The sequence below is a fragment of the Tachypleus tridentatus genome, chromosome 9, assembly GCF_004210375.1.
Source record: "Tachypleus tridentatus isolate NWPU-2018 chromosome 9, ASM421037v1, whole genome shotgun sequence".
NCBI classification, from domain to species: domain Eukaryota; kingdom Metazoa; phylum Arthropoda; class Merostomata; order Xiphosura; family Limulidae; genus Tachypleus; species Tachypleus tridentatus.
In genome coordinates, this window is record NC_134833.1 from 133,388,291 (window position 1) to 133,405,119 (window position 16,829).

The 16,829-nt window shown below is 33.9% G+C and overlaps 1 protein-coding gene across 4 annotated transcripts in view; it reads right to left on the reverse strand.

Annotated features, from left to right (window-relative positions):
* LOC143226417 (uncharacterized) overlaps window positions 1–16,829 on the reverse strand; it is a 93,021-nt gene that overhangs the window by 7,991 nt on the left and 68,201 nt on the right. For all 4 annotated transcript variants that reach the window (XR_013014605.1, XM_076457353.1, XM_076457352.1 and 1 more), the window contains 2 exons: window positions 11,977–12,067; window positions 10,836–10,920 (listed from right to left, as the gene is read on the reverse strand). Coding sequence is in view for 3 of the 4 variants with exons in the window: in XM_076457353.1 (XP_076313468.1) it covers window positions 10,836–10,920; window positions 11,977–12,067 (176 nt within the window). In the remaining variant the exon portion in view is untranslated. The remainder of the gene's footprint in view (window positions 1–10,835; window positions 10,921–11,976; window positions 12,068–16,829) is intronic.

Here is a 16,829-nt window from a genome sequence, read left to right on the forward strand (position 1 = left end):
ACGCAAAAATATCCATTAAAACGGCAAAACTCTTTGTAACCCCACATGGACCTACTGAACATTCACACCAATTTGCCCCTCAGTGGTTTAGCGGTATGTCTGCGGACTTACAACGCTAAAAACCGGGTTTCGATACCCGTGGTGGGCAGAGCACAGATAGCCCATTGTGTAGCTTTGTGCTTAATTCCAAACAACAATAACAAACAACATACCAATTTTGGTAAAGGTCAATGCACATCTTGTGAAGTAGTTACATGGACATACAACAGACAGTGTTACTATATTTATATAAATATGAATTTTATTCGGCGCGCAACTACTAAACAAAGGACAACCTGCGCAAATATGTCTCTACATTTAAACCGACAGTCGAAGATATTCTCATCTGATCAATAAGGCCCGGAATGGCCAGGTGGTTAAGGCATTCGACTGATAATCTGAGAGTCGCGGGTTCGAATCCCCGTCACACCAAATAGCCTTTAAGCCATGGGGGTGTTATAAAGTGACGGTCAATCCCACTATTCGTTGGTAAAAGAGTAGCCCAAGAGTTGGCGGTGGGTGGTGATGGCTAGCTGCCTTCCCAGTCTTTCACTGCTAAATTAGGGATGGCTAGCGCAGATAGCCCTCGTGTAGCTTTGCGCGAAATTCAAAAAATTCATATCCACCTTTTTGATATGAACGGCACTGCTATATCGTTCTCACAGTCTCAAAAATGAGGGGCAAATTTTGTTGTGAAACCAATATGAATTTTATTCCGCTGTAATACCATTATAACAGCTTCTATGTAAAACATGAATTACTTGTGTGCATGAATAATCAGTAAAAGTCAAACAAAAGATGAAAATTGTATTGCATTCCGTATGTATTTCAAATATTAGAACCCACTAAAACATTCACTTACTGTCCCCTGGTAGGAACAGTAGGTATTTCTTGGGGTTTCTCATCTTCTGTTACATTATAAACAAACTGAAATTTAGAAAACTTATTTATAAAATTTAAACATTTTTCATCCTTCGTATCATTCATAAATAACACAAATATTAGTAAAACCTGTACCAATGTTTACAGTATACAATATTAGTAAAACCTATACCAATGTTTACAGTACCGCACAATCGCTTATATTTACCTGTAAAGATATTTCCCTGGACCATAGCCTACCATACCTGAACCATGCATACAACGAAAAACTGACAAGTGTATCAGTTTCAACATAAATAAATTATTGTAACTACTAAAACACAATAAAAGCTTTTATTGTGTTTGTGCACTAACCTTCAGGTTACTAAGTTATTTTTATACCGTTCACTATGTGTTTCTCAAACTGTACCTGATTGGATAATTTTGTGGTTTTTACTTTTTATAACGTTTACTGTGAAAAACTGGCTTCAATAATTGGGTAACAGCACTCTAGTTTTTCATGTAATATATATAAAGGATGCCAGCAATAGTTAGTGTGATTAAATTGTATTACTATTTTTTTATTTTTATGTAACTCATACATAATTACAGATTCTAGTAATCAACAAAGCCATGGACCCACAAGCAGTTTTGAGTATAAATAATTTAGAAAAACGGGTTTAGAAAGCCGATTCATGGATTCCATCAAAAATGGGCGCGAACTGGCCATGTGTCAGAACTTCGAAGTTGGTGAGCCGGGTTCGAATCCATGTGGTATCACAAAATAATCCCAGCACTTTAAGCTATGGGAGTGTTATAAATGTGACCTCAGTTCCTTCGTGGTTGGTGAATGAAGCTGATTGTCTTTGATCTTGTCAGGAGTTCAGTATTACAACCGGCGGCATGTTTTCTCAACAGCTTTGCCATAGGTACAAAATACATGTTACTTGTAAAATTCTAGGGTTTAATGTTTTTAAATACTGTTTGAAAGAAAACTTAAAATCATCTTGTAAACAAATACACTAGTTAGTATAAGATAAATGCTATTTGTGAAACATTTGGTCAAAATGAATATCTTTGTTTTTCATTTCTTTCTTTCTGATTACACCGCAATTTGTCTCTATACTAGCTAAGAAAAAAAAAAATATAACTTACTTTTATAAAGTATCAACGTTCAGCCAGGAGGTACAATTCCTAACATAATGGTTATGTACTACAGTAAGCTCATACCCCATTAACGGGAATATTCTGTTGTGGAATTTGTGAGAATGTTAAACGTGTGTTGTTTTCAAATCTGAAGGAACATAGTTCCGTGATTTTTTTTTTTTTTTATTTACCCATTTACACTTGATAACTGTGTCGACGGATGTAAAAAAGAGAAATGGCGGAAAATGAACAAAGTTTTTAACTCCGTTGTGTGGGAAAACAAAAAAAAAAAGAGTCTCAGTACATTTTTACAAATATTCTATGAGACATTTATTGATGGAGTCTATATTTGGGCACTGACTATTAGGTCAACTTAGAATAAAAGCCAGTAGTCAAACAAAGTGACACAGATTATTCAAAGAACAGCATGAAGGATGATCAGTAGCCCTACTGTATTGTTCCACCTGCATAGCAGACAAACACCGGTAAGGTGAAACGGAAGCAAGCATACCTCTTCCACCGAGTAGCTAGCGCTACCTAATGGTCGAAAGTTTTCAAATCCCTTCAAGCATGCACCGGAGCGTGGGAAAGGAAACGAAGATACCGTTACTGGCTGGCCAGCCCTTAAGTTAGAGGTCTTTTCCATTTATTCTGGTACATCAGAGAGTAACCTGAATGACCATTGACTCTTTCCATAGCTGAGGTCAGTTGGAAACCCTTAGAGGGAAATAAAAGAAGAGAAAAACAACAACACTGCATGCAGGTAACATAAATTCTAGACACAACGTTATACTTGGATTAAGTTCCACGACTGAATGGAGACACCGAATCTACAAGATTTCATGCTTATGTAACCAAGGTTTTGCGACTACCACAGTTCTTCCTCTTGAGCCACGAAACATTCAGAAAGAAAAGTAAATCATGCCACTAAAGTCAGAGATAGAGATAGGGTTACTGTTAAGAAGACAAGGTGGCACTGTTTCAAAAAGAAAGAAAGAAGAAGGGATGGATAGAGAGAAAGAGAAATTATACTGCTTTTGTTTTTCATAAAACTGACATGACATCATCATTAGTTCAACAAGTCGCAGAGATAACAGACGACTTTAAAAAAGTGAAATAAAAGAAAACTGAAGGCAGAGGGTGAAAAGAATACAAGATATCGATGGCGTTAATAGTAGAAAAACTAAATATCAAAAGTGGGAGATCAGAGGAAAAATAAAGAGGGGAAAAGGAAATATTAAAAGAAGTGAGAGTGACAGAATGACTGAAGAATTAGAGAAGTCATAAAGCCAGAAAAAAAAAGTAAAGCATGAGAAGTAATAAATTAGCAGAATAACCGAGAAATAAGAATATAAGGAAATCAAACACACAGTAACGTAGAGAAAATGGGAACCAGACAGAATATATACTTATTATAAAGATGACGGGCAGCATCTTTAATTACTCAGCAGAGAAATCCAATGAAGAAAAGAAAACGTGGAAGACGAGAAATGGGAAAAAAAACAACTAAACGTACAAAAAAAACATAGGACGTAAATATTGAGAAACGTGAGAATAGTTAAAAAATAAAATTAATAAAACACAAAGTTAAGTCGAAGGAAAGTCATCCAGTTGGATCATAGGCAAGCATGTGAATCAGAGGTTGATAGGTTGGTAGACTATAATAGACAGCGTAAGAAAGATAAAGAAAGGTGTTTAAAGGAAGGCTAAAGACTTCGATTTTTACTGGTTTTCTGTCATTTTCGGTTTTCAACTAGCACGTGATTCAAGCTCTCACTCAAGCCAGTAATTACAGTTTCTTCTTTGCATCTTATTAATTGATATAAGTTAATTTTGTATTACAGGATTTTAAGACTTTCTAAATTTATCTGCTATAGTGGTATTAGGAAAGTGTTTGGAAACTATATAAATTCGGGACAGCAGTTACATATTTTAAACTAAGAGATGCTTCAAGTAACAAAAATGTTCCAGAACTTTTATACCGTCTCGCAACAGCTACGTTACGTGTCGTTACATTCGACCTTTTGTAGACGAGAAAATAGAGCACTTCACATCTAAAAGTGGTGACCTATCAACGCATAGACAATAGGCCACGTGACGCATACAAGCCAATCACGTATTCAGCTTCGCTATTAACCTAAGTTCCCTAAGGCATTTTGTTCAAGCATATGATACTGTTATGCATAAAATTTTCTTCCAGACTAGGATCTCTTGCAATAAATACTGAAGTTGACATCAAACGTGACGTCAAAGGAGTGGTGTTTACTAACATAAACAACAAATACTTCACCTTGGTTTAAACGAACTAAGGCATTTATTGAAACTGGTAGCAAATCTCCGTGTATATTTTTAAACTTTAAATTATATTAGTGATCAAGGAGATATTCTAGAAGTTACTTTGATTAAGACTTTTTAGAATGGAATTTATTATGAAATTTCAACTGCAAATTCAAGATATTTTGTACGGTTTCAATTTTTTTTTAAACCGGAGTACTTCAAACTAAATTCTCAAGTTAGTTTTAAATTAGAACAGAAAACAATATAGTGCAAAAAAGAACAAATGTATTTGAATAACAACAAAATCATTACGCTGTCACGGATCACAAAAATACAGTTAAGCCTATTATGGTATCATGAAGTGCATCAATCAATAGCTAATTTGGTGAGGTTCCGTGAGGCTCTTCACGCAAGGACTTTAAATTCATTGCTTAGACAGAGACGTGCGAAAGGCGTGTCGTTCCTACTAAATTCGAAGAAAAGCAAATATTATATATAGATCTTGATGAAAGAGAATTTATTTTGAAAAATTCGCATGCCAGTGATACACCACAAATAAATTTACAGTTTTCTTGAGATAACGTATTATCAGAAAGCTGGCGAGCAATTTAATAAATTATGTTATTTCCTTTCGCCCTTGAATAGCTATTCCCACTAAACGTAAACTCATTGTTACTCATAGCAGTTAAGCCTATCCATACAGAGATTAAAAGATTCACAGATACTTGAGACAATAATAGATCTTAGAGAAAGGTGCAAAGGGATATTTTAAAAACATTTTATTATCATTGTAATACGTTTAAACAATTACATATACTACTGTTGTATTTAAACCGAAAATATAGACACTTAACGACTAGTGTTACCTATATTGTCATGACCTTACCATAAGATTATTTATTGCGGAAATATGCACTAAGTTAGAAAAAAAATTACACGTTCCTAATTTTAAACCGATAGACTAGAGGGAGCCTATTCAACAGTACCAATCACCAACTTATGGGTTACTTTAGTTAATTAGTGGTAGTTGACCGTTACTATTATGAAATACCAATGGTGCCAAAATGTAGAGCGCATTTCAGCGGCAACGGGACTCTGAGATACACAATTAAGCACACTTACTATGTGGCCACGCCCGAACTTAGTATTTTACTTAATACTTTTACAGACTTAATAAAAATGTGCAATTTTCAATTTTTATTTAATGTACACTAATTTCGCTAATTGGCCAGCATGCGTAATGTTTGAAAACGTATTTTTTTCTTAGATTTCGCGCAAAGCTTCACGGCAGCTATCTGAGCTAACTCTAATTTTCGAGAAAAAGACTAGAAGGTAATCAGCTTGCCAACAATACCAATCGCCAACTACACTATTTAACAAGCTTTCCATTGTTTGGATTCTGTGAATTCTGATAACTTGTAAGTGAAAAAAAAGAAAAAGAATGTGTTGTATCAGTTACACTACATCAGCCACATCCAGGGCCGACGAGGCCTTTCGTACAGTACCAGGACTTAACAAGTCATTAAGATATAACAAACGCACTAGTAGTAGACTTTCGTGAAGAATGACTGTTATGTGGTGAGCTGGATTAAATAAACAGATTGTAATTATTATCAATTTTATTTACGCTTGTTTGTTTTGTTTTTGAATTTCGCACTCAAGGGCTATCTGTGCTAGCCGTCCCAACTTTTGTAGTGTAAGACTAGAGGGAAGGCAGCTAATCATCACCACCCACAGCCAACTCTTGGGCTACTCTTTTACCAACAAATAGTGGGATTGACCGTAACATTATAACGCCCCGACGGCTGAAAGGGCGAACATGTTTGCGCGATGGGGATGCGAACCCGCGACCCTCAGATTACGAGTCGCATGCCTTAACGCGCTTGGCCATGCCGGGCCTTTAATCTAGGTCTTTAAGGTAAAATTAAGGATAAAATACCAATCTGAAGATTTCCATTATCTAAGAAAAAAAGAAAATAAAAACACACTCAGTTATTCTAAAGCTCTAAATGTATAACTTAACACAAGTTGATCTTACTTGTGGATACCTTTCCAGACCTAATTGTGAAAATTAGTTTTATAAGAAAGCTCTTATTTAAATTATAATGCCAATTACTCTTTTCTTTCCAACATCTGTACAGAGGGACGTTTAGCTGGTATATAAAATTCTTAATAACTGCACATAAAACACAAAAATATTATTACAAATAACTGTAGACCCACGATAGATGAAGAACATTATGCCAAGCACACATCAGATAATACTCCACATTTTTGGCTACTTCTGCTCTTAGATCTATTGTTTGTATCTGATTGATGGCACATTTGATAAAGATTGGTCACTTTAACAATGGTACATGGGAACCATTACTAACAGCTCTATTTATGAATTCACGGAAACCTAGTGTGGCTATTACACCACATTAATTTATTTGTAACTATTAATTTGTAACTTATTTCAAAATAGACGTATTTTGGAATACAAAACACAATTCTTAAGTACGAAGAGAATTCCGCCAGCTGTTTGTGGTGAAAACGGCCGGTTAGTGCAACATTAATTTTCGTTGTCATAAAATACACAGGTGTGTGAAAAGAGTGTTTTGGACCTAATACTTGATTTTTGTGTGTAATTTGAAATTTGAGGATCGTTTGAGATTTCGTTTATTCTTTCCGTTTCTTGTTTTGTAGTTTCAGTCTAAATTAATAAACGTCAGTATGTGTGTTTCCACTTTTCTTGATCAATCAGCACCAAATTTGACACTGTTATACACGATGACATGAGGAAAGTCATGAGATAAGTGGGGGTTCGGACCCTTCCGCCCATCTAATTTCGGAAAAGTACCAAATCACCACAACTTGACACAGCCATACAGGATGAAGGGGGGGGGGGCGTGGACCCCTAAGCTTATTTCACATATATAGAATTCTTGAAAACAATGTCTTTCTTTTCAGTATCGATACCTTAATGTATTTTAATTAAATTTTTAGTGTTTATTATGTTAAGAAAAAAATAGAAACACAATTTCCTATCCTTTGTTACAAACCAGTCTTTAATTCACTTATCCAACGAAAGAGTACTTCATCTAGTCTAATATATAAAAAATTATGAGGCAGATCAATCATTCTGGTGTGTAGTTTGTTTTTCTGTGTGTGTTTATTTCTCATGTTTATGATAAATTCATCTTTGAGATACGTGCAAATGTGATATTAATATTTCTTCTTCTTTGTCATTTTAAAATGACCAAAACAGAAGGCATAACTTTTTAAGTGAATAAAAAAAAATAAGTTAATAGCAGTGGCAGTAACATTATGTAAAAATAAAACGAAAAGTAATTTAATTTACATCTGAGTTTAACTCCTACAAAATTTAATCAATTAATAATTAAATGTTTAAAACGTTTAATTAGCACGTAAAGTTGAAATTCTACAGAAAATGTTGTTATTGTGCAAAGCAGAGATAAAATTGTACAGAAAATTACTTCAGCATGCAAAGCAGAGTTAATGTTTTACAGGAAGTATAATTAGTACAAAAAACAGAGTTGAAATTGTACTGAAAATCTTTCGTATGTGAAACAGAGTTAATGTTTGTGCAGAAAATGTTATCAGCCTGTAAATAAGAGTCAAAATTCTGTAGAAAATTGTATTAATATGCAAAGCAGAGTTGTTATTGCACAGAAAATGTAATTATAATGCAAAGCACTATAGTGACTATGTAATAAGACTTCATTAGCTCACACATCTAAGTACTTTTTGAGAATGGAATTTATAGAATGTTCAACGAGCTTTTTTTTTTCTTTTCGTGAAGCTAAAATTCAGGCGCAAAGTTTGTTATAGGTAAATGAAGCGGTTGAAGAAACACGTAAGAAAATAGTTAAATCTCCTCTAGTGATAGGCGTAAGAAACTCATTACCTCTATTCGGGTTATAGGTATACGTCTTTTTGTGTTTGGAGAATGGAGTTTGATGCAATATGGAGAATCACGGCAAAACTAACTTCCATTACAACTCATGTTTAACTTAAGTTATAATCTGTATTCGGAATTTTTTGTTCGTGAACTAGTCAGTTCTATACCTGAACAATGATAAACTCAGTTAAACCATCAGCAACTTGCAATAAACTACGTTAACAAGCATGAAAACAAAACAATAATGGTTTGTGAGCTCCCTTTACCATTATACCATCAGCAATAAACACGTTAAAATTAATGCAGACACAAAAAACAATAATCACAAGAAAAATAAATGGTGACTAGTCAAGTATTTAAACGCTGGTAACGTTTAAGACGTGTTTGTGTCATCCTTATCAGGAAACAACAATATACAATTCCTAACTGTTGCCATGGTGACAGTTTTTCTTAATACTTACAAAACTCTTCCAAACGATGGGTTTAACTTTCGAGTTACCTTTACAGTTTAATGAGAAATACGTTATTTATAAAACTAATTTGTTAAAATCGAATAAATAAGGCTTATAGACTTTTAAAGTAGCTGGTTATCTACTTTTGGTACTTTGTCCTCACTCAAACGTGCTCTGAGTGTTTGTTGAAATTATTATCCTGATACTTGTTTGGACATGGTTCATTGTGCAACCCTGCATGAAAAGATAATGATCCATACGCGACAAGCAAAATATCAAAAATATCGATAATTGCTTAACAGAAATATTTTACACACGAATAAATCAAATAATTTCAGTTTTCATATTTGTCATGGAAAATTCCCTAATCAGTTATAAATTTGCTGAAAGCCGCCTAAAAAAAAATTTAAAAAAATTCTCCCCAAATAGGCTTAGCATTATAATTTTCCAGAAGGAGACTTACTTTATCAAAACAATCCTACTTACGTGAACGACGTTATTTAGATATGCATGTTATTCCCATCCCACTAAATGAAGGATCTCTTAACAAAACGGTTTCAGTAGGATTCAATAACATATTTTTGAAATAATTAATTAAATTTGTGATTTTTTCTAATTAGTTCAGCTGTTAACTTACCAACAAAAACTGAATTGCGTGGTATATAAGAATTACGAATAGAATATTTCATCTAAGTTAACAGTTTACCTTGAGGAAATGCTCTATTACAGAAAGAAAAATCAAAGTTTCCTGTAAAATGACAATTTGAAGTAATAATTAAAACAGGGCATTCCTTATAATTGATCTATCTATAGCATATTAATAGGAAAACCTCACTGCGATACAAAATATTAAACACTGTATTATTTCTACTATACAGATACAGCACTTTCAACAGGAAAAACCTGATGAATTATTCTTTACGTGAATTTTAAAAAAATAACGTTGTTCCTCCCTACAAAAAAAGAAGGAAGTAGAAGCAACTTGAAGCGTTTATTTTTTCCGTTATTGTGTTACATGCACCCACGGTGGAAATGATAAAGTGATTAACTTCACATACCGCGGTTTTTATCATTACACATTTTTCTTCAAATATCACAATAACAACAAAAATCGTTTCCTCCATCTCGCTACTGCATTTTAATACAACGCTTGTAGTTCCCTGGTGATACAGCGGTAAGTCTACGGATTTACAACGCTAAAATCAGGGGTTCGATTCCCCTCGATGGACTCAGCAGATAGCCCAATGTGGCTTTGATATTAGAAAACACACACACAACGCTTGTATATTACAAAATACAGGATTAACATTTGTACCTATATCAAATAATACATCTAAAAGAAGGCTACAACATTGACTTGAAATTCAGTATAATATAGAAGTGAGTCAGGACCGAGCTAATCCAAACATGACAAACTGAAGCTAGCTAAAGGGAAATTAGCAAAACTTTACAACAAAACTGAATCACAGACAGCAACTGACCAGAAAATGTTCTCTGCCTTACAACAGTTAGGCTAAAAGAATGAAGTTAAGCCTATGGTGTATTATACTTTTTGTAAGTAACAGGTTTGGTGTTACGAACGTAGGAACTTCGACAAATATACTTTTTCTGACAATGAAGCTTCATATTAAAAATCTGGTGAAAATTAGATTAACAAGATAATTACCTGTTTACGAGTAATAATTAATTTTTCAAGTCAAGGTTCGGTGAGCTAGAACAAATTTCCACATCATAATTAAAATTTTATGATTTAAGGGTTCTTTTCCCTGGTGCTGCTAGCAACCGGAAATGAATGCGTCTTTGTACACTGATGAGAATACAGTTCAGAAAGCGTCAAACGTAATTGAAAAATGAACATAAAAATTAATAATGATACAAATTGCAAATGATTAAAAACGTATTTAACTAGCTAAATCATTGCAAAACAGATTCGTATTTTTGTTTCTTCCTGACAATTTAAATGATTTTTTTGAAATGTCGAGATAAGTGTATATTTTAATGGAACAAGTTCAGACGACCTGAAATTCCATTAAAAACAACACAATTTATATATATTATTATTATTAAAAAAAAAACACTTTCTTCCAGAATAAATTGTTGGCCTTGATTAGGTACATGAAAATATTCCACTGTTACAAGACAATCGTCTACAGTACCTTAAGGGCCGGACGTTGTTAGTTGTTACCAGGATGTACGTGCGCCAGATTGTGGATCCGAGGGTCCATGGCTCAATCTCCGTCGCTGCAAAAACAATACTAGAATTTGTACTTTGAAATTATGGATGAATTACAAAAGTGACAGCCAAATCCAACTATTTGGTTATAGTAGTCCAAGAACTGGATGTGGGTGCTGTTGACTAACTGATATATAAGCCCAAAATTAGAGACGGCTAGCGTAATGAGCTCTTGACTTGCTTTTAGCGAATATTCGACACAAACAAACACACTTTATCTTGGTTTAACACTAAGACTAAGTATTTAGTAAACAAGTTTAAATCTGTTCAGAAAGCCGATTAAATTACATATATTGGTCTAACACTGAGAGTAAATGTGAATTACCTTTCACTGTTCTCAGTCATTTAACTTATCTTGGTCTAACATTGAAGGCAACTGTGAATTTAATTAATACATAATGGAACACGACATTGATGCACATACAATAGGGGAGGAAGGTATTTTTTTACTTTTTTTAAACAAGTGCGTATTGTTTTCATCTGTTATCTACCACTATCTATTTTATTACTAAAAAGTAAAATAGAATGTACTTTTACACTCGTTTGATATCTACATAACGTCTCAGCGCATAACAACGAGAAGATATTAAAGATTGATACGGTTCAAAATACAACCCTGACAAAATTAAAATACTACCAGATATGAAGTCGAGACTAGGGTGAAGCCTATTGGCTACTTTTCTTTATCTTTAACGACTATTACCTTTTACATGGTTGCTTCTAGCATAGCCTAAAATAGGAGGCCACTGGTCGTTGAGCCACAATACACTACTATTATCTGGGCTATGGCACACCCTAGCTCACTGTCTCAGGACGTTCTATGTTAGCAGCATTATCACTGTGAACGACAATTACAATCCGGTATGTGGTTTGGATCAGTAGAAACTAGGCCGACTGATCCTACTTGTTGGTTGTCATGACTCAGATACACAAACTGTTATTAGAAAACAAATATAAAACAGTGGAACAGAAAAACGAGGTAATTACCGAACTCTCTGAAGTAGTTCTTATTGGAAGTACCACAAACACAACACGTGACATTGTGCGTGAAGCTTAACACCTACCTTGAATGGGAAGGATACAGGACAGAGAGTTTTCCAAGTTCCCAACCTTCTGAATGGCAAATACCTTGTTGTTGTTAGGAACGGCACAAGTCTAAAAATTCGACGGAACGTTACACATGTATTCGAAGTTTGTAAAACAAATTATTTAATCATTATTATTTTTTTTTTACATATGATAAAGTATAGCCAGCAGGGATAGTCAATTTCTACACGTGTTCAGACTTTATTCTAACACAGTTTACACCATTTAATACTTCATTGGTTGACTATTCTCTTTCCTCACATGACTTAGTTTAAAACGACGATAATACAAGACTCAGAAAAAATAAAATTCTAACAGACATTGTTTAATATGAATAGAGTGTTAGTGCTAACTGTGTATATTACTGAACTGTAGGGTATTTATTTTTAAGCTACAGCAATAATTAAACGTGTTCGGCTTACGGCACTTCTAGCCGGTTTACGTATGTACTTAGTTATCTCTAAGTGTTCATAACCTCTCATTATAAAAACATGAAACAAAACACAATATGATTGTTTTCAAATAATTAAATACGAATGTAAGTATTTTCAGCGTTTAATACAATGACGTGAAACGTTGACTCTATGTTATTTCTCGGTGGAAAGCTTCTTTCGTTTCATCAATCACAAAATAGACAAATAACATAGGCCTGTGATAATTTTATATGTTTTACAGTAACTGCTGTGCGCTAAATCCACCACTATTCGTTGGTAAAAAGAGTATCCCAAGAGTTGGCGGTGGGTGGTGATGACTAGCTGCCTTCCCTCTAGTCTTACACTGCAAAATTAGGGACGGCTAGCACAGATAGCCCTCGAGTAGCTTTGTGCGAAATTCAAAAACAAACAAACAAACAACGCTAAATCCAGAAGTGGCATCTAATTCTCTCCATCACGTACAGATTTTTCACAAAAGCTCATACGTACTTTTATACAAGTGGATCATTTTCATTGAAATTGGATCGCATTTTGTCATTCTTGAAACGTTAACAACCACTGGCTATAGATTTCTTTTGACCAGTCTCAACGTGAGAGTTCTATTAATCGTTTTATATAACCCAAATATAATAATAAAAAACGTTTTCTGTGGTAAACGAAATAATAACTTGATCTAATTAATAGTTTTCTTTTTAGAAATCTGTGTAGCAAAGTTGTAGAAAATCCATTATTAAAATCAAAATAACTTATGAAGTTTAAATTCGCAGGCCTGTGTAATTTAAAGCCATTTATTTTACGACTTATCGATACTAGGTATTAAGCCTAAAAAACGTGGATGCATTTTATACAGCGTGTTTAAGAATAAAAGCGTTCGATTTTTTACGTATCTAGGCAACGAGAGATTCCCAAGTTTTGATACTTTATTCGCAACACAATCTTTTCTTTCAGGTGAAGAAAAAAAAACAACACAAAATTTAAATGAATGCTTCACGTACCCAAGGACTCGAATGTACCCGTTCATTTTTAGTTCCCATAACTACTTACTCTGAGGTAGAGGATAGATAGGAAAATATACTGACCGCTGCCCATCTGTGTCTTCCACGGAACAAAATAACCAAAACCTGCATACATGTCTGGGATCCTATAGGAACACTCACATATGAAAGAAGTGGTCTGATTCAAAGGCCAGGTGCTATGCGATCTTTCCCGACCCCAGGGATGCTATTCAATGTAGGGAGGGGCCAGCCTGAGGGAAATAGAAGGGAAGTTTCCCATTCTTAACCGTTCAGTTGTCTCATTCCTGGGACGCAGACAAACGGCGGGAAAATAATCGAATATCGACACACGCACAGTTTTTTTTTTTTTCAGTTGCATTTAGAACATGTATAAAACTATCTATACAGGAATTCTAGTGACGTATGATCCATCGGACCCATGTTTTACATGATAACTAAGCATCAATCGAACGATCTCAACATTTGACAGAAATTTAAAGTTTCAAAAAGTTCCTTGTATTGTAGTATAATCGAGGAAAGATGAAAGGTGTTATTTTAACAAAATATGGAGACAATTCATACGTTATATTATTATCGAGTGAAGAAGCTGAAATATTTGATTTTTAACCAAATTGCTTACCTAGTTATTACCAAGGAAACAATTTGTTTCTTAAATCGACTGTTGTTAAGGGCAAAACTGCACAATGAGCTAGCTATCTGTGCTTTGTCCATTGCCAGTATCGAAACCTGATTTTTAGCGTTATAAGCCTTCAGACTTACCGCTGAGCCACTGGGGGTGGTTGGGTGAGTGAGAGGGACAAGGATAGACGGTGAATGATAGGAGTTTTAACAAAATATCTTATCTTATTACTTCTGAGGGAACAGCATCGCTGACACTTAAATTATAGATTTACTGCACATAGAAGACAATTAAAAATGTTCCTGAAATATATCAGAGTTACGTATAACTAATGAAACGTGGACTGTTACAGGTTGCAGTATATTACATCAATAAACAGCTAACTGAAACTGGAATATTACATTCTATGGTATATCACTGCAACATATAGCTGGTTAAATGTGGACTGTTATAATCTACCTTAAGTTACAAGATCTGCTGTAACATCGGGATATTCCTTGACATTATTCTAACTGGGGTTTCATAATAGGGCATATCTATAGATAACGCAGAGATAGCACTTAACCGATGTTGTCAGCTGGTCTTGAAGTACATATTAAACGTCATTGGTCTATCTTTATAACTGCTAATGTTAAGGTTTGTACCACCTGGCGCCAATGACAATACGAACGTCGTTATAAAAACATAATAATTTTGTTTGGAAGTTCGGTAAAGCGCTAACGTGAAAAATTAACGACAAATAAGATATTTATCTACAAAGAGATATATAATCTTTCACAATGATATACGTCTCGAGAGAGCTATGAGAGTGACGTATTGACACTAATATTTTCTTTCACGTAAAGCACGTGCTGAAAACGTTCAGATTGCTCAGGTACATAAAACCAGATTAAATTTTCGCTACTTTCTTTTACTCTCAGAATAATTAATAGTGAAGTACTCGTTTTTAGTTTTATGATTACATTGAAATTATAAAGTAAAAAAAGACGAGTCTTAACTTTTATACATCATTTCAAACATAAAGAATAGGATATGATTTAACTGAAAAGTATGATCCTAAACAATGAGAAGTAAGACATGTAGTCTAACTTTAGTCTGTTAGACGAAGGGGAAAGAGATGCACACTAACTTCAATATGTCCATTTAAACATAAGAGATGCACACTAACTTCAATATGTCCATTTAAACATAAGAGATGCACACTAACTTCGATATATCCATTTAAACATAAGAGATGTGATCAAACTTTGATATGTCACTTTAAACATAAGAGATATGATCAGACTTTGATATGTCACTTTAAACATAAGAGATGTGATCAGACTTTAATATGTCACTTTAAACATAAGAGGTATGATCATACTTTGATATGTCACTTTAAACATAAGAGATGTGAATAGACTTTGATATGTTACTTTAAACATAAGAGATGTGAATAGACTTTGATATGTCACTTTAAACATAAGAGATGTGATCAGACTTTGATATGTCACTTTAAACATAAGAGGTATGATCATACTTTGATATGTCACTTTAAACATAAGAGGTATGATCATACTTTGATATGTCACTTTAAACATAAGAGATGTGAATAGACTTTGATATGTCGCTTTAAACATGCAATCAAATTTTGATATATCACTTTAAACACAAGAGATATTATTTGACTTTGAAATGCCACATAAAAAATATAAGTGGTATGAGCGACACAATGTAGCTCTGGCATATTCCTAAACATAGCAAAGTACAAAATGTGATCAGACTTTTATATACATCAATGTAAGCATAAAGATGCAAAACGTGTGATTTAACTTTGATATGTGCTCTAAAAGTCCTTTGACTTTGATACGTTATTCTATACACAAAGAATTAAAGAACATTATGGTCTTTATTATCTCACCAAAAAAGAGATAATCTGTAGCACGTCTCATGTCACTTTAAACATATACTAGACAGAGATGCCAACTGAGTTTATCATATTATTTTACACAGTGACACAGGTTACGTGATTGTCATATCACTCTTAGCCCAAAAGTGAAAGAACGATGAACTTGCCATTTTAATATAAATAAGGGGTTAAAAGAGAGATGAACTATTTTGTCATCTCAATTTAAACAAAAGGCAACAATACTCCTGACATTCTATCATGTTACTCCAAATGTAAGGGAAGCCAACTGGCTTTGTGATCTCACTCTAACCATAAAAAAGTGCTTATTTTGTCATATCTTGATAATCAAGAGATTATCTGTGTGATCATGAGCAGCAGTTAAGGTGTTCCTCAATCTGATCTCTCACAGTATTATAATGAAGTTATCAATAAAATTACTTGTGTCACATCTCACTGATCAGGAATTTAGTGGGAAAGTGTTATTCTATTGTTATCCTTCACTAGACACAAATTAGTTATGAAGACATTCTTGTTTGTTAAGTCTCACTGATTGCAAGTAAGTGGTATTGGTTTCTTGGCTTTGTTATTCCTTGGAGAACAAAAAACATCAAGAAAGATATTTTTCAAATTTAAAGCATTGAAAATGATATTTTTACTTTGTCATCTTTTTTAAACCTAAAGTATAAAGATATAAACTTTGTAATCTTTCTTCTTGTCAATGTAAACAGTTAGGAAGGTCTTCTCATATGACTATTTCTATGTGATCATATGGAAATGATGGTTTTCTCATATAACTATTTCTATGTGATCGTAAAGGTGTGTGGAAGGTCTTCTCAAATGATTATTCCTGTGTGATCATATAGCAGAGATGATG